Source organism: Monomorium pharaonis, chromosome 7 (assembly GCF_013373865.1).
Source record: "Monomorium pharaonis isolate MP-MQ-018 chromosome 7, ASM1337386v2, whole genome shotgun sequence".
Lineage (NCBI taxonomy): Eukaryota > Metazoa > Arthropoda > Insecta > Hymenoptera > Formicidae > Monomorium > Monomorium pharaonis.
Genome location: NC_050473.1, coordinates 18,796,990 through 18,820,021, shown reverse-complemented (window position 1 = coordinate 18,820,021; position 23,032 = coordinate 18,796,990). Strand labels below are relative to the sequence as shown.

Sequence of the window (23,032 nt, the reverse complement as noted above, 5' to 3'; positions counted from 1 at the left end):
TGCAATAAAAACATGAAATCGATATTTTCAAAATTTTTTAATCTATCTCCCCTTAACAGCTTCGCAGATTCCACGGTTATTCTTTATTAATCATTAATCTATGAAATAAAATGCGTTATTTCGGATTTACGATTTTGATTTACGTTGGCCTATTGATATCATTTTTTTTTTTTTTTATGTGTTTCTTTTCGTTTTCTTTTTCTTCATCGTTAAGAAAATACCCACTAAGTTTAAATATCTCTATACAATTTATAGATTTCTTTTTACGTCTAATTTCGTTTAAATTCTATTATATTCTCTGTATACAGGATAGCCAAAAATTTTTGACAATGATGTTGTATATAGTGTACTTGTATAGAGGTAGAACGAACTAAACCGAATGGAAAAGTTTCGTATTTTGTGGTTTTCGCAATAGTTATATTAATTTATGGACAGCCAAATTCTCCGGGCTTAATGCAAGCCACACATGCAAGCGCTGTACCATAAATTCTCAATCACCCTCTATATGTAGAATACAATGGTCCGTATTCAAAACGCGCTAACAAAAATGTTATTCAGTAGAAGAATCTGTATTATAAAAAAAACAAATTTTTCTATTGGATGACAACGCGCTAACATTTTTGTTAGCGCGTTCTGAATACGGGCCCATATGTTTAACCATCCAAAATTATTATCAAACCCAACATCTAAAAGGTTATGAAGGAAAGATTGAGATTCAGTCTTCCTCAAATTTCCCGCTTTTCAATTAAGATAGACAATTAAGATAGGCAAAGTGGGCAAATACTTATGAACGGCAGTGTGTAGTGTTAATGTGGATACAAACTTGAGCACGAATGCGAATGAGGCAGGCCGAGGCCGTATCAGCGTGTAGGTGCAGACGATGCGCGGCAGATTGTCTCAGATTATCCGTCGCACACAGTCTCGGAGTTTATCAAAGACAATTCAGGCTCAGTTTGAATGTGTCCAAGCACGCGTGCGGAGAACAACCGTGCATGACACGGCAAAACTGATAAATTATTTATAGTATTAAATATAGAAAATATTACACACACACACACACACACACACACACACACACACACACACACACACACACATCTTTTTTTTTTTAAATGATTTATACACGGAGAGAATTTTCTCTTAAAATTTATCCTCGCAATCATGGCAATCATGGGACAACACGGACCTCGAAAAATTGTATTATACTCATGCGTGACTTCGAACAATTGTCTCGTGTTGCCTCACGCAGAAGACTTCAATTTTGCAATTCGGGATATTTGATGACGCTGCCTCGACTTGCCTCATTTCATGCTCAAGTTCTCTACCCACCTTTACGTCACTGATCGCGATTCGCACTCGCAGGGAAGGTGGCTCAGCTGTGCGCAGCCTAGACAATGTCCGAAGATTCTGACTCTGTATCAGAGGAAGAAAGAAGTTTGTTCCGTCCGTTCACGCGGGAGTCCCTGGCAGCGATCGAGGCTCGCATCGCCGAGGAAGAGGCTAGGCAGAAGGAGCTTCAGCAGAGAAGAGCGGAAGGCGAGGTACGAACGCGACCGTACGATCGCACGATCGCGTATTTTCTATATGAATATAATTCTCTTAATTAAGCGCATTAACTTAACATCGATACACACAACTCGTCATAACTGCGTACTACTCCGTAGGACAACCCCTTAAGTAGCGCCAAATAAATTATGCGGTCGTCCCCTCCAGTAATGACGATCGCGTTCAGGTATTCCGATCCTTCTCAACCGTTTCCATGAAAAGTCTCGAAGAGACTACTTGCTTGAAGTGTAAAAAAAAAAAGAAAGATCACGGTGGTAACTTAATAAGAAAGTATATGCTTTGCATAAATGTTCGTTGTACATATACGCTTGTCGTTTCTCCAAACTCGAGTTTGTTGTTATCCGTTGTATAATTTTTGAGTTAATAACTGTGTAATTGATATTATTAATGCTAGCGGGTACATTTATCTGACGCTGCTGATTTTCCTGCCAGGCTCGATTGTGCGGTCAATTAATTTCCCTGTGTACGCAATCATTGTCCCCTCTGTACATATTCACGTGTACATATGCATTCATGCGAGACGCGAGCAATGTAACAACAAAGGTTTACAAACCTTCACGAAGAGGATGTAACATTCGTTTAAACTGAAAATCCTATTGCACAACAGATCATCTTAGAGCTTTTGAACGAATTCGTTTCTTCAACCAAGTAGCCAACGCGCCCACGGGCGCTTGTGTAAATGCGCTAAAAAGTTTCGCATTAAAGTTCCGCTACTCATACTTGAGATTTTATTACGTTCATAAAATATTTTCGCCATAAAATTTCTTCTTTTAAAACGCTTTAGCGGAAAAATATATTTTTTTTAATAAAGTAATCGGAACAAAATAAATGCAGAACAAATAGAGAAACGAGTAAAACACGCTTTCGACAAACATCCAAAGCGATATAACAGTATCACATTTGTCAAATGCATTTGGTATAGAAATTCAATTTACTTAAATAAACAAGCAGTGAAATTGAAAAAAAATTGTACATATAAAAAAATTATAAATCACAGCATTCGATGTTTATTCTTCAATATCTTCGTTCTTTAAGAGACGTTTAGTACATTCAATGGAAACATCCCTTTTTTTTTTTAAATCGATTGTTTATAATGATTGATCTTGAGTATGAACTGCCTTGTCGTTGACTATCCTATGCTCTCCTAGCTGTAGCGCCGTATGCGAAACCTGTTCTCCACCATTCTTTTCTTACATACACATATGTCAAATTTGCAACCTGTTATTTACATCTGTCTCCCTTATCCGTTCGACTGTTGTCCTTTGAGTGTTTCGCTTGATCTCTATCGCTAATGTAGTGAAGATGTAAACTATCTCTCTATACCGACGACTATTCGAACCCCCTTTGTTTATGTATATCTATACATACATATATCTGTCGTCGAGTAATGTTTTGTGTGTGTGTGTTACGAAAGATCTGTCACGTATACGAAGCTCGATGTCTGTGCCACTTTATCTCTCTGTGCCTACTTATACATATGTATACTATATAAGTATATATACATACATATATACATTATCTATGTGCGTGGATATCGCATATGTGTCGTGGCTACCTCCACTTTCTTTCTCCTCGCCGCACTCGCGCTAATGAATAACGCGCGAGTGCCACGCGATGGGAGATGATTATCACGGAGGAGCGTGATTAATGTAAATCCAACGAATGAGTCCCTTACATCCTTATAATTAGCGCTCCTAATTTGCCCCACGGCTATAACAGCAACGCCGATAAAAGGAGAGGATTTATTTATTAACCTACCACCTCCTACTCCTCGTCCTCCTCCTTCGCGTCTATCGTTCAACATTGATCGCGCTGTTTGAAAATTACTTTCGCAAGAGGAGCAAATCCTCTCCTTTTATTGCCTCCTTGTATTATACTCTAGCGATGAAAGGTCAAGGAGAGAACGAGAGAGAGAGAGAGAGAGAGAAGCGAGATCAAGACTGGATTATCATCGATCGTCTCTCTTTCTCTCCCTTTTTATAATAAATTTAAAAAAATCTCATGTATCGGCCTACTATTTTTGCTTTCCATTTTTTTAAAAATGTACGCCAAAGTTATGAATCAACCAACAAGTTTAGACAGATACATTACGTTTCTCTACTAATTGCGGCAGAAGCTACATCGTAATCAAACGTCCGTAAAAAAAAAACGTACAAATTTATTACGGTTGTCCGTGTGTATCAGCAAAATTTCTTAGAGTATCCTGGAAATGGTCGATAAACGACACGGGCTATAATTCTCTGTGAAAAGTATCCTCGAGTTTTCCAGACGAGCCGTGTTTTTCCAACGGTTTAATCCAGTCCCGATCAAGCTTGATGTGCTTGGAAAAACCCTCTATCCAGCTTGCCTGATCCCTGGTGTATTTCCAGTCGTACGTCTGTGTCGTGATGTAACACTGTGTTTTCTTTCTCCTCCTTTCCTCGCCACGTCTATCCTTTTAATCTTGTTCTCTCTCTTACTATTTCTTTTTTTCTGAACTCTCCCGCCCGATTCGGTTTCGCACCTTTCCGATAGCTGATTTATCTTAACCGCGCCCCACCCCCCCCCCCGCTCTTTTACATATTAATATATTTTTTTTTTCTATTTTGTTCATTCACTGATACTTCTCCCCCCCCCCCCTCTTTGTATTCTCTGTATCTCTGTGTGTAACAACTGTTTCTCCATTTCTCCAATTTCAGGGAGGTTTTGGACGGAAGAAAAAGAAAAAAGAAGTAAGACGTTACGTCACGCTAAGTAATACCGCTCTCTCTATCTCACATCCGACTCTTCTACCTCTTACTAACATTATAAATACACACACACACACACACACACACATGTATACACCGATATATATATTACGTACACGCACATGCACACTGCGGAACACGTGCGCAAACAGACACGCACACGATCTCACGATTTTTCCTCACTCGGCGGCATTTGGTCGATCGATCGACCAGACACGCGTCACTCACTCGCTGGCCAACGTCACACGTACGACACAATACTTGCCTACATTTTGCGCAGGGATTGAAAACAAGAATAATGAACTTTTGAAATGTCGAAGTGGAATCGATATTTTCGACAGTAACAACGGACGATTCCGTACACCCTTTTTTTTTCCGCGGCATATCCGACGCTGATGAAGTCTTTGCACAGTCGATTTTATATTTATGTTAGTCATCAACTTACAGATCGTTTTAATTTTATTTGTTAATAGCAACGTTAATTTTTTCCGGAAAGTTTTTACGGGCTATTTATCATTGCTTTTGAACCAAAAAAGTAAAGCAGAAAAATGTTTTCCTTTAAAATGTTATTTTCCGCAAACTATATTCTCTTACCAATACCTTTCCTGACAAATGGATCGCGAACAATCTCTCTTTCGTCCGACGCTTTCTCGAACGTCGGCGATTGATCCTCCCAAGGAGGATTCGGCGTTTATCGTGTGACGGCTGGTCGCAATCGTGAAAAAGGTTTCAATCCCTGGTTTTCTGCGTGCCACGGTGTACATTGATTCCCGAGCGTCATCATCCCGAATCGATACATCGACCGAATGCCAAAGATGTGCAAGTTTAATCCGCGAGGCATTGAATTCGAAACGTTCTGATTAATTAATTTGGGAGGCTATTCTTAGCCGGTGGGATACGCGCGCGATTCGGCTCCGTGATATCTCAATGTCGCGTATCTTTCTTATCGCGTGAATATCCCCCCCCCCTCCCCCCGCTCTCCGGGTATATTACATCGTGGCCGAGAACATGACGATAAAGTCTCGTGATTTGCATACGCACACGCACACGCACACACACATACACGCATACACACATATTATACACACGGTACTAAGCAGCGTGCTTCTGTATATTGCCCATTGATTGTTTGCAAATACACGAGTAACACGTTCCTTGGCAAGTGTCTTGACGTCTTACGATCGAAAGCGAGCTGCGCTTTAAACGCTTTAAACGCGCGGCTTTCCCTCGAAATATTTGTTGCTTCCAGAATCACTGTGCTTTTACGACACGCTTACAGGAGAGAGCCCCCGAGGATCAAATTGTGACGGAAGACAATCGCGCGCTGTTTGGAGCTACAAGCGCCTCGGTTGCTGCAAGCACCGGGAATTAGCCGAGAGAGAAAGAGAGAGAGAGAGAGACGAGTAATTTATATCGTGTAATTGATTTGACTAAATTTTCCCAACTTGATTAAATTTCTTCAGTTCAAAGGTTTATGTACTTCAGTTGAGTACACGAAATTCTCGAATTGAAATATTTAAATTGAATACATGAATGCTTCAACTGAAGAAATTTAATCAAGCTGAAAGATTTAGTTAAATTAACTACCTTTTTTTTTCTTATTTTGTATACGTTCCGTATATAGAAAAATATTTATTCTACTGTCAAGCAAAGCGATTACTCAATTTATTTTTTTCCTTATAATATAAGTAACGATTACTTTCGATAAAGAATATTTTCTTGATAACAGTCTTAAAAATATTATTTGTCACAAATTTTAGAAAAACTTACTATTATATATTTGAAAAAGAAATTTACATTTCCTCGAATGAATATTATAAAATTGGATCGAAGAAAAGTCAAAGCAACAAGTAAATCGAATTTTCATTTTAACTTGATATTCTTAATTAAAGTATTAAATTACTAGGATTCAGAATATATTTTAAATAAATTTGTTACTCAGTGACGAACTTACACGATAGATTTGCGAATAAACTTATAAATTATTTAAAATAAATGATGCATAGAAAAGAAGAATATTGTTATTTTGACAATATCTTTAGTTTCAAAATAAAAAGCTTGAAATAAGATTATGTTACGTTAAATAAAAAAATTTACTTGAGTAAAGATTTATTTGAAGATTTTATATAGTTTAATCAGGAAACTGATATTGTTGTTATTTAAGAATAACTTTCTCAAATGGAAAGGAAAAAAATGTTGGATAGAAAATACTGTATGTACAAATCGAAGATTATAATTTTCTTAGAATAAAATTATCAAAATAATTATATTACATTCTTGAAATAACAATTATAGTATTGAAATAAGATTATAATATTGTTGAAATTTAAGATTTTTTAATTCTTCTAAGAAGATTATAATGTTCTCTTCTAAGAAGAGTTAATTTGACACTTGCCTTTTTTTCTATGTGCTTATTTAATTCAAGTACACATTTTTCTGCGTATACCTAGAAGTTTGTTTTAACTAAATAATGAGTGCATTAGAAGACCATTCATCAAGAAGATATTCTTTGCAATGATAACCGTTACTTTAAAAAAAAAAAGAAAACTAAAAAATAAGAAACTGCTTTTCTCGGCATGAGAATATATTTTTCTCCGTGCGGTAACAATTAATTCCGGACTCGGATCACGCAATGGTTCAAGGATTCAAAGCTGCGTCGAACCTGATACGACTTGATTTCGAAGAGCGGGTTCCTAGGAACGCGCGTGTAATATTTGCCCGCGGGTGATAAATTCAGACACGTAACTTCTGACAGGAGATATATATATGATCGCGGGCTTAGAAAGTTCCGTATCAAGAAAATGCGACGCCTACGGAGCGGCGGCGGCACGGAGATATGCGCAGTAACATAAACGTCGCATGAATATTTCGAGCGGAGGTCGCGAGGTTGCCCGCCTTGCAGATCTGCAACGCTTCACGCAGATCGTAATGCCATGTATACGCTTATCCTTCGTTTCATTTTCTCTTAAACTTTATTTCATTTTCTTTCACCCCCTCGATCTCCAACCATCGATGCCAGCTGCGAAGCAAAGTGCGCGCGAGTCGCGCACATCAGCCGCATCCGCCGAAATATTGATTTACGGACGCGCGATAATAGCAAGTTTTCACTCGGAAAGGAGAGAGAGAGAGAAAGGGAAACTTCGCCGTACTACTGCGGATCTCGCTTCGGAACAATCTTAATCCACCCCGTCGGTTGGCGCCACGGCGGCGGCGGCGGCGGCGGCGTCTGTTATTGTCCCCGTGTGCAAAACGCGAGAGACCCGAACGAAAGTCAAGTTCGCGCGGAAGAGAGAATCGAGGGCGAGCTCGATTTCCCACGCGTTTCTCACGCGCACATTGCTTCGTCCTCCTCACGGCTTCGTGATCGAATCCGATAAACGGGGTCGGCAGACTCCACGGGGCTTCGACCACGGAGGAGTTTTCCCAACTTTCGGCACGAGTCTTGGCGTTGTGCTTTCGCGCGCAGCAGCAGCAGCAGCAGCAGCGTTGTGCTCGGCGGACGCTTACTTTGGCTTGCGCAACTTTTAGTTAGATCTTATAGTAACATCTAGACCGTACACGGAGTTCTAGAGTAGCCTTTTTACCTATATAGGCGTAGGTGACACCTGCCTCAAAAGAAAGGAAAAAAAAAAAAAATCTCTGACACATAACAAAAGAGACTGAGGTCTACATCACCGCGCAGGTCGACCGAACGGATCTCTCATCTCGTCCGCGTTTTTTTTTCTCTCTCTTCTTGCGGTTCCTTTCGCCGCCAAGCGAACAACGCGTCGGCGACCGTTGCGCGATCGTTGAGCGGTCTCGAGGTCTTAAAAGGAACTCCCGGCCCCGGCATAAATTTACATAAGCGCGTAAACGTGGAGTACGAAAAACGTTTTCCCGGGGTCGCCTCCCCACGGGGGAGAGAGAGAGAGAGAGACCACGTAACACCGAGCGCTTTATCTCGGTACGGGGAGACGTTTATTCGCCATGCATATACGCTTTTATGTCAATTTGTGCCCTGGAATAGATGGGAGACATCACACTGCGGTTATACGTCCCCGCCGTACGGCGGGGAACGGATATATATATATATAGAGGCCTAGAATAGAGCTGATTGTGTCTAGAGCGTCTTAGGCAAAACCTAGTACCAGTCAGAGTTTATCGGCATAGAAAGAAAAAAATAGGAATAGTGTGTCTCCTTTTTTTTTATTATTAAATTAAGACTCGCCAGAGATTCGAGCCGTAGGAGGGGCCAAAGTCGAGCAAGATCGCGTGGACCTTCTTCAGGTTCGTATGTTCACGACCCGTTTTTAGCACCGGCGTGCTTCCGCAGCGCGAAACACGCGTCGCGGTATTGTTCCGCATACAAAGGGCTTCCGCCTTTCGGCAGCGACGCTGTGATTTTTTTTTTTTATTACCGCGGCAAGCGGCCGTCGGCTGGAAAAGATAATGACGGTTTTTCTGAATTTTATCAGCGAACACGTACGGGGGATTCAGTAAGTTTAACGCTTATCTGCCCGTTTTTTCCGCTTCCCCTCCCCCGGGAAAAGCGACACGTCGGCAAATCGCACGCAAGACGCTTATTAATAATTGTACCGTTTTTTTTTCTCACACACGAGATCCACACGGTTTGAGATTCTGTTCTTTTGTGTGACGCACAGAATTCGCGACGCATTCGCGGGGCTCATCTAAAAGCGGGTTATGAATAACTGGTGCACTTAGAAAAAGTACGCGGATGAATATTTCCAAAGAAGCGATTTGTTCGAGAATATTCATACGACGGGGCACTGAATATTTCACGCTCGCGTTCCACATACGGGAGCCGAACGCGGCGCCATATGGCTCCTGTCCCTCTCTATACGGTCAAGTTTATATTTCTAGCGGTACTACAGGGGTGCTCGTAAATGCATATTTCAACGTCGCCTTTCCCGCGAAAAAATCTCGCGTCAGAGTTCGGCAATAAAAAGAAATATTTCATATCGCCGAAATATAAAAAAGGGTTGCACGCGGGTCGATAAAATTCGATAACGTTTAGCGAGCAATTAAATAATTCCATACTTTTCGCGAAAATACATTTGGGCAAAATTGCACCAAAAATCTATTCGCATATAGAATTCGTGGGAAAAACTTTAGAGCCGTATTCGCAATATAATTTATTATATGCGTTGTCGTGGTATCCCTGTTGAATTATGTATGAGACATTCTTGTGTCACGAATAACGAAGAATTACTGAAATATTTGAAAATTAATTTTACATTACATTGTGTGCACCCCCCTACCCCGCGCGGCACGTCATCGTCGAATGTGAGAATGGAATTGCGCGCACAGCGCAAAAACCTATTGTCCGTTTAATTTACGGTCGAAGAAATCGATATTTTGGAAATATTTATAACCATCGATCCGCTCGATTATTTTTACTTTTTACGGTCGGATATGAAATGCGATATATGCGACGGCCCAATTTGATTTTTCCACGCGTGAGACGTGGGAAAATAATAATGGAACGCATTAAAAAAAATTTTTCGCAAAATTTTTAACGCACAACAGGCGGACGAGGTCAATTTTTTAATCCCCCGCGCACACGCGGGCGGTCCATATATCCTTGACATATTCGCTTCGACAAAAGGAATGTTTTCAGTCACTCAAACAATTCTGTTCTCTCTCTCGATAGAATTTGAATTACAAAGAATTACATCCTTTTGTATTTTAATTACTTGCGATAATATATATATATATTTTTTAATCTACACCAAGAGACATCCGAGGGTCATTCTGCCCAGGCAAAGTGCCGTGATAACGCGATACGGCGGAGAGATATCGCGCCATCGGGATAATCTTACGAGCATCTCGTTCGCAGGTACGGTATGACGACGAGGACGAGGACGAAGGTCCTCAGCCGGATCCAATGTTTGAGCAGGGAGCGCCGATCCCGGTCCGAATGCACAACGATTTTCCACCCGAGCTGGCCTCCACACCTCTCGAGGATATTGATAGCTTCTACCACAATCAAAGGGTACCAGGAATTGACGCACTAATTACTTTAACTCGCTCTCAGAGGGGCCGAGTTTTCGCCGAGATGCGGAATATTAGAGCGGGCGCGCCGCTTCACTATGACCGCCGCCCTCTCGCGCGGCTATTTTCAAAACTTTGCCCCTCGAGTTCGTAATTGCTTTGTGTAACTACTTTACGGCTGTAATGGTGCGTTAAAAGCCGTATATCTGTATCGCGATCTTTTCATTATTTTACTGCACAGGCACGTAAAGTTCGAAAATCGTGAACACAATTTTGAAAAGAAGCACTTTTCCCCGTATGTTATTTCTCTCTCAACACAATTTTATACACCATTATATCTGAAAAATATCTCCGTTTCTTTCTAAACCGAGATAATTATTTTGGGAGTCTCGTTGAAAAGAAGCTGAATATTTTTTATTAATATATTGACGTCTTTAAAGCACACGATTAAATCCGTGAGAGCACAAGGCGATTTTTTTTTTTAATTGTCCATGGTTACTGCATTTTCGCAGAACTGAATGAATTTTGTGGTACTGTTCATAGACCTTCGTCGTCATTAGCAAGGGAAAGGATATATTCAGATTCTCAGCGACGGATGCGATGTGGATGCTCGATCCGTTCAACCCTATCCGGCGCGTGGCCATATACATATTGGTTCACCCGATCTTTTCCCTCTTCATCATCACTACAATATTGGTTAACTGTATACTCATGATCATGCCCACCTCGCCCACCATCGAGTCCACCGAGTGAGTATCTTTCGCCGTTCTCATTTGCGAATCGTGACTCTATCGGCGATGATGAATGAGCAAATACTTGTAACGAGCGGGAAGCCAAGCTCTTTTTTTCGCTCTTATTAGAAATGAAATTATCGAGAAGACTCTAATTGAAGGTTTTACACACTAGGGTGAATAGCCAATATACTTCTCAATAAAGCTAAATGGCCATTTCTAATTGATGACACGCATGACGAGGTATAAATTCTAAAAATAAATATTTTGGAAACAAGAAAATAATTATTTAGACACTTAAATATTTAGATTTTAATACATATTTCAAACTTCAAAATATATTTTTTTAAACTTCTGTGACTATTCCTTGCAAAATTATATAAATTGTATTTCGATTTTTCGTCACTGCGATTTGATACTTTAATTTTATGGAATATATATTGTATATCAAAATATTTGACTATAAATTACAAATTAATATCGCTATTAATATTTATTTAATATTTATAATTATTTATAAATATTAAATTATATAATATCGTTTAATATTATTCATCTTAACGATGATACATATTACACTTACCTAATTAATCAGTTTAATTAGACTCCGTTTATCTCTTTTTTTTTTAATATCAATTTCCGGGATATTTGATACTTGAACAAAGAAAATTATCTAAATTTTATCGTCACATTTTGCAAATGCAGGCGACATGGAAGAGACAGAAATGTTATTATTTCTTAAGATGTACAAGAGTTCTGCAATGACCGACAATACACACTTAAGCTCGCTATTAAGTGATTTACATAGTTTAGTATGGCGACACGTGCCTAAAGCTGGAGATGCGTTTGTCGTCGACGATTATTTATTTTTGACAAGATTATTTATTTCTCGACAAGATTTTTGACTATAATTTCCGACTGTTTTTGATTGTATTATTTATTCGTTCACGCTTTAATTATTATGACACATTTTTATAGACGATACGCATTGTTTTTATGGATATTCAATCGGCATCATTTTCTAAATGGTTAATTATATTTTCGTTTGCGTTATTTTACTCATGTTTAATTTCATAAATATTGGTAATTTGGCACGACTGAAGAGGACTATGTATAGTCGAAACGTTTCGAAATTTGTTTAACAATTTTAACACAGTTGTTTTTAATAGCGTTTATAATGATATATTTTTGATTTAATAAACTATATTATATTGTGAAAATTGGTATTAGCTCGACATGTTGACTGTTTATCTTATTATTTTTGCTTAGCATTAACGAGCTCTTTATATTTCGTTTATTTTTTATTTATTTTTGAGTTTCAAAATTGAACTCGCCGTTTTCACCGCCAGGTTTAGTAGTTTTGATATTTATTCAGTTAAAAAAAAAAAAAAAATCTCATCGAAGGCTTACGGCCTGTGATCACCTGTGTTGTATAGATACTTCAAGAAATGTTCTACATGTTATAGCTCTAATATATGAGTAGAGACTGTGATAAATTGTATTCCGTTGGTAAGTTTTGTACTAGTCTCTCTAGAGATAGCACTAGGCGACGGGCAACAAATCGCGCGAACGATTCAACATGCAGGGATATACTGCAAATTTATGGATATCATTTCGGAGTGTCTCAAAATTTGGGTAAACGGTAAATGTTTAATATAAGCGGTGAGACGAATGTCAGCGTTAAATATTAAATGACGAATCGAAAAACTCGACTTTAATTTTATTTTTTATCGCACTTTTTATGCCGGTAATTGAAATATTAAGCTCCGAGTGTGATGAACTATTTCTTTTATTATTTCTCGCGATGTGAATAATTCGTTCGCGTGCACCGTGTGCCTGAGACGCGAGTACACTGGTAGTTGATTTATATATATTGAGATAGAGCCAATAGTTTATTGTCGGGGTAAAATATACATGTCAGAAATTATTGCCGTGTTTAGATGCGAGCGTTTAGCCTCGTCGACAAAAGTGATCATACTATTAACGTATATATATTGTCGTAGCATGTTTTTCTGAGTTTATCAATAGATTAGTCCTACTGTTGTAAGTTTTACACAATGTAAATGTACGTATGATATAGCAAATATACGTCTACAATAATTAGAAATAGAAAATAATTACGTGGGATGTACGATAGAAACACTATAACGATAGTTATGATCACAATTTTGCGCGAGTGTCGTTCGCGCGTGATTTTCAAGCGTGTTAGACGGTAGAGAGAATCACATGAGGCGCACTTAAAAAGCTGAGTGGTGTGTTTGTTGTTTTCAGAGTGATATTTACGGGCATCTACACATTTGAGTCCGCCGTTAAGGTGATGGCGAGGGGTTTCATTCTGCAGCCTTTTACCTATCTTAGAGATGCATGGAATTGGCTTGACTTCGTAGTTATAACTTTAGCGTGAGTAGTTAAAACTTATTCTTCTTAAAGAGACAGAAAGGCAAGAGGACAGAAAAAAAAAGCAAAAGGAAAATAATCTTAAAAAGTACACGGTAGAGTACGGCGAGGAAAAGGATCGTCGCCATTTTGTCGAGAAAAAAGTCGCGGAGACTCTGTGGAATAGAAGAGCCCGAGTATCGCTCTTAATCTTTTTATAAATTATACGTCGTGCTAATTACATCGACCTCGCAGTAAGAAACGTTATTACGAGGACTAAAATTCATTTCGTATACCCTTATTTCTTTCGAAAATTACAAAAACTGAAGATTATTCCCGGGATAATTCGGTGACTTTTACAATAATTATTTACAGATTTATATATTTTGACAGCGTCGAATTAAGTGAATCAATTGGCTTTCAGTAGAGAACAGATGCGGATTGTAATATCGTGTCACGACAAATGCCGGTAATCAAAATGATCAATTTTAGATCGGAAGTTCCTAAACTGATGAGTTCACTCACGAAACGTTAATTAGTATCAAGTTAGATCTTTCCAGGTTATGACAGTAGACTTCTCCGCTAGATCCGTTGAGTACGCTAACGTAAGACTACTTCCGTAGTATCGATTATATACTTCTTTTTTTTTTTTAAATAATATATGTATACGATCTCTTCGTTCATTATACGCCTCACAGTCCACGCAGACACGAACGTGCATATACACGCATGTACACTCAAGGGTGTACTTATATATATATATTTTTTAGGTACTTACATTAGTTCATTTAGATAGGGATAGTATTATTTTCTTGCCTCTTTTAGTGATAAATAAAAAGTTTTTTAATTGCCATTCGTAATACGTTGATTAGACATTAGTACTCTTACTCGTCGAGTCGATAAGTCAGTTGACTAATTGTTGTAGTTTAGTACATATCTATATACATACATTCTTACTTCAGTAATTGTTCATAGATGATCGATACGTGTATACGTTTCACTCGATAAGTCTCGAGTACTCGACTGCGGTTCGTAACACGGCCGAAATCGCGTGTCACGAGATTCAATAATCTTTCGTAGTGTCTGGGAACATTGACCGTTTTTCTTTTTCACTATAATTGTCCAATTTCTTTTATTTTCATGACGAGAATATTAACAATATTGGAAAACGAGAATCACAGATTTTATCTTACTACGAAGAGTCAAAAGATATTTGTCAAAAGTACAGCAAGTTCTTACAAAAATTATTAATGCGATATTATCAATGCAAGTGCTTTTTTTTTCTTAATTAAAAGAAATAAAAATTTAGAGTCTTTTTTTTCCTCAAAAATAAAGAGCAGCATGATATCGCACGTTGAAAGCATACGTGATGATGCTAAAAATAATTTAATCGTTAAAATTATTGACGGGAGTAGTATAAGTTTTGGGGGAAAAGAAAATGCAATCTCGAATCCCGTGGCAAGTTGTATGCAGCGTGTTACGTTGAATCGTGCATGCAGTAATAGCTACCTTACGATACACACGTTGCAGTTCGTGCAGATATTTTGGTAGGAAATAGGAAAAGTAGCGAGTAACCGTTTGCGTAACTACCGTTAACTCCCGCCCCGATCTTCTCTAACTTGTTTTTTAACCTTTTTGTTCGTATCACTGTAATGTGTGTGATGTTCGGGTGTATTGCAGTTATGTGACGATGGGCATAGATCTAGGCAACCTTGCCGCTCTCAGGACATTTCGAGTCCTCCGAGCCTTGAAGACTGTCGCTATTGTACCAGGTATGCTTAGAATATAGAAGTGCCCGTAGACACAAAATACACACATAGTGGTTCTAGTCAACACTCGTCGCGCTCGCTGTTTGTACATCTTCCGTGTCTCATCACATACCTACATAACGGTTCCGTGTCTCACTGCAGCTTGTATCAGCCCTTGGCGTCATCATCGGCCCTCCCCCCCCCCCTCGTTTGTCATTCGCCATTCTTACAACATACGTCTAGCCGACATTCACCCCGACCAATCCGATTTTTTTCTCTTTACATCAGTTCGTTCCCCTCCCCATTTTTCTTCCCTCTTTTTCTTTCTCGCTCGTCCCGAAACTATTTCTACGAGCTATCGAACTCGATGCACGAAACTGCGTTCGAACATGGATGGAGACAGAGAAAATCTGATCGTATACCAGGCGATTTGTCATGAAGGCTATGCTTCCGACGACCTTTACACGTTCCATTTTTTATCTACGTAAGCCGTAGTTTCACATGGAACAGGTCTAGCATGATGTTAAACAAGTTTTCATGTCGCTATCCATAAAGTCGCGTGCGTCATGACGCTCTTCTCCATCGCTTAAAATCATATTTTCCTTCTTTTTTTCTTTTTAAATCGAGTTTTTCGGCAGAGGTACTCATTTCGCACCCTATGCATACGTCTGCCTCGATCGTACCGCCACTTCTCTCGCACGACAAGCCGTGTCGGTTCTCCAGATTGCCGCGACTGTTGCTGCCTTCCCATGCTACGAATCACCTACCGTTCTCATTGTCTGTTCTCGTTGTCCAGGTCTGAAAACCATTGTCGGCGCTGTGATAGAATCCGTGAAGAACCTGCGCGATGTGATAATCCTGACGATGTTCTCCCTCTCCGTCTTTGCGCTGATGGGCCTTCAGATTTACATGGGGGTCCTCACGCAAAAGTGTATAAAGAACTTTCCTGAAGACGGCTCCTGGGGTAATCTCACTGACGAGAGTTGGAGTCAATTCAATAAGAACGAAAGTAAGTCGCGGCCCCTCCGTGAAATTAATAAACCACGCAAGTCTGAAGCATGTAAAAGAAAAAGGAACTTACACTGAAAGAAAAATGTCGAAGTATTGAGAATCAAATTTTTTATGACGTTTTCTTCGATATTTATATTTGTTATTAAAAAATCTATTTGTAAAAACGAAATATATATTTCTATGAAATACACTTCATTTTACTTATTAATTTGGTTTATTGGTTTATGTTCTACAAATAAAATTTTTTTAGTAAAATAAATTTTATGTCGCATAAGCAAAGTTTAAGTACTTTTCTCTAATAAATGGTTTATTTAAATAAGGCGAATTAAATTATAAATAACATCCGCACACTGGATGTTATTTCTTTAAGTAAGGTATATTTTAAAGAAATATATTTCAGAAGTATATTTCACAAAATAATTCACAGAGATGTATATTTCACTTTCACAAATAAATTTTTTTCTAACAAACATAAATATTGAAGAAAATGTCACAAGAAATATTTGGTTCTCAATACTTCGACATTTTTTTCTCTCAGTGTAAATGTTGTCTGAGAAACTTAAATTCCTTGTTAGGTTTTTTTTTTCAAGTGTTTCTGTGATTTATCGAGATTATCAAAGTACGATTAGCTCAATTATTTGTAGTACACTTTCAAGCAAAGCTGTATCTGCAAAGGACTTCATCCGAAATAAAAATGAGGCGTAACTATTTACTAATTGTGTTTTTCTTCATGAAGAATAATGAGTCTTTAAAATAAATTTCCGATAACCGATTATTAAATCGTTATTTCTCATGCAGCTAATTGGTACATGGACGAGGCTAAAAATATACCCTTGTGCGGAAATTCATCGGGGGCGGGGTAAGTTGATAATTCGCGCCTTCATGATAATATTATTAGCTTAAACGTATCTAAGATTGATGTCTCTACTGAGAAAGAGGGAGAGAGAAAGTGGCAACGTTGATGAAAAGAAACTAGCTCCGGAAATATGTGTTGCACCACCGAAAAATTCATATTCTCTTGAATACAGGCAGTGCCCTCCCGGGTACACGTGTTTACAAGGATTCGGGACTAATCCGAATTACGGTTACACGAGCTTCGACACCTTCGGCTGGGCATTGCTATCCGCCTTTCGTCTCATGACTCAGGATTATTGGGAGAATCTGTATCAACTGGTGCTAAGGTCGGCCGGACCGTGGCATATGCTCTTCTTCATCGTGATCATCTTCCTCGGTTCCTTCTATCTCGTGAACTTGATCCTCGCTATTGTCGCGATGTCGTACGACGAGTTGCAGAAGAAGGCTGAGGAGGAAGAGGCCGCCGAGGAACTAGCTATGAGGGTAAGTGATACTAGGATCGATATTTTTAGCAGAAAAATATCGGGAATTAAAAGACGATGAGTCTTTCTCGAGATATAAATTTATTACTTTACAAAATTGGACTTATAAGGAAAACATAGATTGGGGTGATTTAATAAAGCTATAGCTTGTTGCACCAATTCAACAAGGAAATAAAAAGCAATGATTTATCATAGCGAGTAACTTTTTGCCACGCAATAATTTTTGCAGAAAGTCATCTCTCCTAGTATAAATATACTAACAAATATAATCAGTTATAAATGTTAATTTTATTCAGTTGTAAAACTTTGTTACTTTAACGCAGAAAAACTGGCTGTTCGCATATTGCGGCTGTAGATCCGCCGAGTCGGCAATAATTCTTAACAAATTCTGATTCGTAATACCGAGTGAGTTGGTTAAATAGGAAGAATTGGTCGATGAATGTTAATAGGAAGCCGAGGAAGCTGCGATAGCGAAGCAGAATAAGCTCGAGGCGAAGGCCGCAGCGGCGGAAGCCGCGGCCGTCGCCGCCGCCGCGGAGGCTGCTGCGGATCAAATCGTCAAGTCCCCGTCGGATTTCTCGTGTCACAGCTACGAGCTGTTCGTCGGCCAGGAGAAGGGCAACGACGACAACAACAAGGAGAAGATGAGCATACGTTCGATTGAGTCCGTAAGCGATCAGAGGCATCTCAAGCAGATCAACAACAATCACAGCGCTGCCAACAAAGTGCGGAAAGTCAGCGCCGTAAGTATCCGGCTGGGCTATATACATATGATATATACACATACGTATCGATCTTCTTATACGCGTCGTTTTTGACGTAATATAACCGCGTTGGCCCTATTATCAACCTCGCGATCCTCTCCCCCGTCCCTTCCATCCCCCTTTACCGACCTCGCTCCTACGAGAGCAATTTGTGCGAGGCTATTCGATCCGACTCGACTCGTCGGTGGTCTCTGCGATTGATGAAAGTGATCACTGAAATTCGGAATATCGGTCGCCTCCTGTCAGTCCGGAAATCTGTCCGCTCTCACCGGAATGTGGAACACGAATACGTGATGTATTGTATTTATTAATTCAACTCCGACGGAGTGGAGGTCTCTCAGGTCATCAGGGCAAAGTCAGTGAATCACGGCGAATGCAAATCTGGGTGATTAAGCGAACTTGGTAATGACTTATTATTCCTATGGTACGCAGGTATCGAATAGATGAGCCAAGTGTATTATACATTTAACATAGGATGTACCTTTCCTAATTGATTCGCGTATTAGGAAAACGCAAATGTAGGCGCAATCAGATCGGAATGTAAATACCTAGCGTACCTTGATGTCTCTAACACACGGAAAGAGAAAAAGAAATGGCGACGAGTCGAGCCTTCCCACACAGTATCCACCGCTCTGTAGCATGCTTGGCGTGTATAGGATGTCCCAAAAAAGTAGTCTGCCAATTGGAGGGTTACCATTAGGCTAAATTTTTCGGATCTTTAGCACGTGTACAGAAAGATTTAAGTGTTTACATTAAGTGCGTAATTAATCTTCATATTCGAATGACGGAATTTTTGCATACTTGTCATATGGATTAAATTTTGACAACAGTCAAAATACCACGAACCACTGGTGAAACTCTGCTACTCGTATGAATCTTTTTTGGGACTCGCTACGACTATCTCGATTGCTCGTATTATGTCATGACCCTTTTTGGATAGGTGGCTTTACGCATAGAACCTGTCACCTTCTCTCGTTAATCATTCGCCCTAGTTATATCATAAATACAGTTTCAACGTGTCGAATATTGCTGCCCTCGATCCTGCGCGTAGTGAAACGCGCGGAACAGTGAATTCCGGCCGTATAACGACACGGCGCATATTGAACACACATTTCAATCCCGTTTTACAGAGCCATGCATGCAGAGAAGTATATGCTTAGTATATATGATTAAATAGCTAGCGGAGAGATACGAAATACATCGGTTGATTGCCTAACATTGAAAACGCTATTTCCTTGAGAAATTTCAATTGGACTCATTTTTCTACTTGTATTTCTCTTTATCAAACAAACAAATCTCCCGAATTACAGAGGTAACGTAAATAATTGGACAATAATGTTTTCTTCAAGTATGCTAAATGGTAAAAGAAATTTGGTATTAAATTAAATACTTTTTATATGTGCAAAATGGTCCAACTAAATTTTTGTGTTGGCACAAAATGAATATATTAGGAAGAAATGTAAATATCACGTAAAAGATTAAACGAAAGATATAACGCTTTGAACATAGTTTATAAATAAATTGTAGAAACATACATCTTCAATAAAATTAACATTTATGTTGACATACGTAATTTTATTCATTTAGCAAAAAGTGCACGTATCAAAATTGTACATTTTTGTTGTTTGTCCATTTTCATCCGTAAATCGCGTTATTTTAACACAGGAAATGTTGAATGTCAATTTAGCTCGAAATATTCAAATAACAAATCACATTGTTTGAAAGTAACATTTAGACGCGTAAAAGATTCAACACAAAAATTTGGACATGGACCGATTTTAACACGAATGCAAAATGTTTTTTTTTTTTTTAATTGTGCGATATGAATCGCTCTAATTGACGGAATTTAATCACGGATGTGACCGCCGAGCTTCGTGTCTCTACACATTTAGATTCTAGATCTCTAGATTCGTAATTTTTCTCCCTACACACCATATGATAAAAATCTTGTCTTTATATACAGCCGTATCTTTTTCTTTCTTCTCTCTTACTCCGCCTCTCCATTCACAATTGTGTTATGTGTGCTTCTGCAAGTGTATTGTGATATTCCATATATACTATACCTATTTCGAGTGCCTCGTTGGTGTACACATTAGAACACGTTACGAGCCGTTTGGTAGGAGATATCTTTTCTTGTTTTTTTCTTAAGGTCCCTCGCGCCGCTAATGGCCAGTTTACTTATGCCTACCAGGAAAGCCTGCGGAAGGTACGTGTGTCACGACGTGTGTCTGTCTCAGCACCGACCGTACGTACACTAATTAGCACCATATAGGACCCGATGATCACGATCTCACAGCGTTCATTATCCTCGAGACGTCATAATTTCATTTCGATTATCCCGCGCGTTTTTCCCCGCAATTCTCGCAGGCGATGCTCTACAAATCGCCCGTCGCCATCACAATCGCGCTCGTTCATCCTCCATGGATTTTCGTTCCATCGAGTTGAGACAAGCGCGGATCATCGGCCGTGATCGATCGTCTCTCGCGTAATAACGATCACCGAACGTTTCATCGAGACGAGTCTCGCTGAGCGATCAATCTCTTCTCTTTTAATTAGCTTTACGAGAAAATGATCAATATCGCGCGTATCATTGGAGACATTAATTACGGTTCGCTCGGAAGACGACCAGACCAGGCAGTCTGTATTACCGCTTTGCCAATCGTGTTTCGTAACTTAATTAGTTAGAGCAGGGAAAACGGGGATTGTCCGAAGAGCTACCTGCCGTGATCGTCGCACCCGATTTAAGTGACTAAAATCTCTCGAGTCCCTAAAAGGCATATTTGAGGTATATTTATATATTTAAAAGGCGAGACCACGGCCAAAAAAAATCTATTTCAAACGAACGCCAGGGGCAAAATCTTCGCGCATCACAGCTCGTGACTCTTCAAACGATCCCGATAACGAAAAGCGTTAGGTCGATAGGTCGCGATCGATTCCGCGGGAAATGTTACGATCGTCGTCCCGAGGGAACGTCACCACGTCGAACGTGTGGCCGTCCGTGGCAAAGACGCCACCCCTTCCGAGGGCTGGCCCTCGGCTCGGCCGCCGGGGGAAAAAAAAGAAAAAAAAAAGAGGGCCGAGGACGGAGAGAAAGAGAGAGAAAAGCGGTGGTCCGCTTTGTTGTAATTTCAGGCGAGCCTGAGCCTACCCGGCTCACCGTTCAATCTGCGCCGCAGCAGCCGTGGCAGCCACCAGTTCACGATACGCAACGGCCGCGGCCGATGCTTCGTACCGCCCGGCGGCGACCGGAAGCCCCTCGTGCTGTCGACGTACCTCGACGCCCAGGAGCACCTGCCCTACGCCGACGACTCGAACGCGGTCACGCCGATGTCCGAGGAGAACGGCACGATCGTGGTGCCGGTGTACTACGCGAATCTTGGCTCGCGCCACTCGTCCTACACCTCGCACGCCTCGCGGCTGTCCTACACGTCGCACGGCGACCTGGCCTTCCCCGGTATCCGCGGCATCGACAGCATCGGCAAGCAGATCACCAAGCAGGAACAGATCCTCAGGAATCGAAACAACAAGCAGACCACGCCGGCCAACGGCCACGTTACGGACACCAATCAGAAAACTTATCATTTCGTAAGTGACTTTTCAGGTCTAAGGGGAAACGCTCCTAGCGCCACCAGCATCGGTCTATCCTTGTTCTACTTTTGACAAGCAATGAAGATAGACTGATACTGATAACGCTCATAACGTCTTTCCGAACACACCCTCGCGCATACTTGAAATCGCACAAGATTGAAATAGAGGGAGAGAGATCTCAACTACTAGGGAATAACTGGATCTATAGAAGATAAGATACTTCGGAGGCTACTAAACGGCGGAAATCTTCGTTTCGTAAATAAGCACGCTCGCGTTTAGTTGTATAATTGCAGAGTGTTATCTATTCTTATCGCTTTTAATCCGTGATTTTAATCAACGCGTGTGTGTCATGACTCTGATCTCGAAATTGGCACCACTGATTTCAATCTTCATTACGAAAACTGATCCTGATGATATTTCACGTGTCGATGTGTGCATGTCTTACATCAAAACCGCGTATTGGCGTTAGCGTAGCGATCTTCATGACTTTGTCTGAAATTTTCAGGAGACTTCCGATGTAGAAGATTCCATGGGCAAGACCAAGCAACAAGACAATCCGTTTATCGAGCCGTCTCAGCAGCACACCGTGGTCGACATGAAGGGTGAGACTGCTAGAACTATATAGTTAGCGAATAGCTTCGGGCGATCTCTTCCGGCAATCAAACTTACTTCGATCCTATCATTCTTGCGCAGATGTAATGGTGCTGAACGAGATAATCGAGCAAGCTGCCGGTCGCCAGAGCCAGACGCCGGAACAAGGAGGTAATGCCGCGTCCCTTCCCGCATATCTTTCCGTCAAGTTTCTTCTTTAGTTTCTTTCTTTTCTATTTCTCTCTTCTGTTCATCCTTTATCTCGCCAATGTATATATATATATATATCTTGTTTATCCGTGTGCGCATCCCTGCCGTTCGATGTACTGTGGTTTTCGAAACCTCCCTCGTCATACTTACCCCATTTGCGTTGGTTTACTGTTTTGCTGGACATTTCTGGGCCGCGCGCGCCTCTCTGTACATACATACATACATAGTAGAACGAACGACTGTCTCATTTCTTTAATTTTCATCCCAGCCGACGCAGCTAAGATCACGCTCGTGTTCCTTATACGTTACATACTTTTTGTTTACTGATTGAGCATGGCGTGTAAATCGATACGGTTCGCTACGATGGATCGACAGACACGTCTCAGCGAT

The 23,032-nt window shown here is 40.2% G+C and overlaps 1 protein-coding gene across 18 annotated transcripts in view; it reads left to right on the top strand.

The window, feature by feature from the left end:
- The window catches only part of LOC105839074 (sodium channel protein para), a 57,897-nt gene that overhangs the window by 957 nt on the left and 33,908 nt on the right, over nt 1-23,032 (top strand). For 7 of the 18 annotated variants that reach the window (XM_012685117.3, XM_012685116.3, XM_028195220.1 and 4 more), the window contains exons 2-13: nt 1,363-1,541; nt 10,132-10,287; nt 10,830-11,035; nt 13,289-13,417; nt 15,074-15,165; nt 15,938-16,150; nt 16,951-17,011; nt 17,181-17,490; nt 17,939-18,232; nt 21,386-21,838; nt 22,347-22,443; nt 22,535-22,603. In XM_012685117.3, the coding sequence (XP_012540571.1) occupies nt 1,395-1,541; nt 10,132-10,287; nt 10,830-11,035; nt 13,289-13,417; nt 15,074-15,165; nt 15,938-16,150; nt 16,951-17,011; nt 17,181-17,490; nt 17,939-18,232; nt 21,386-21,838; nt 22,347-22,443; nt 22,535-22,603 (2,227 nt within the window). In that variant the 5' untranslated portion in view covers nt 1,363-1,394. Of the gene's footprint in view, nt 1-1,362; nt 1,542-4,244; nt 4,278-10,131; nt 10,288-10,829; nt 11,036-13,288; nt 13,418-15,073; nt 15,166-15,937; nt 16,151-16,950; nt 17,012-17,180; nt 17,491-17,938; nt 18,233-20,402; nt 20,460-21,385; nt 21,839-22,346; nt 22,444-22,534; nt 22,604-23,032 lie in introns of all 18 variants that reach the window. The other 11 variants (XM_012685100.3, XM_012685105.2, XM_012685102.2 and 8 more) reach the window with 3 other exon arrangements.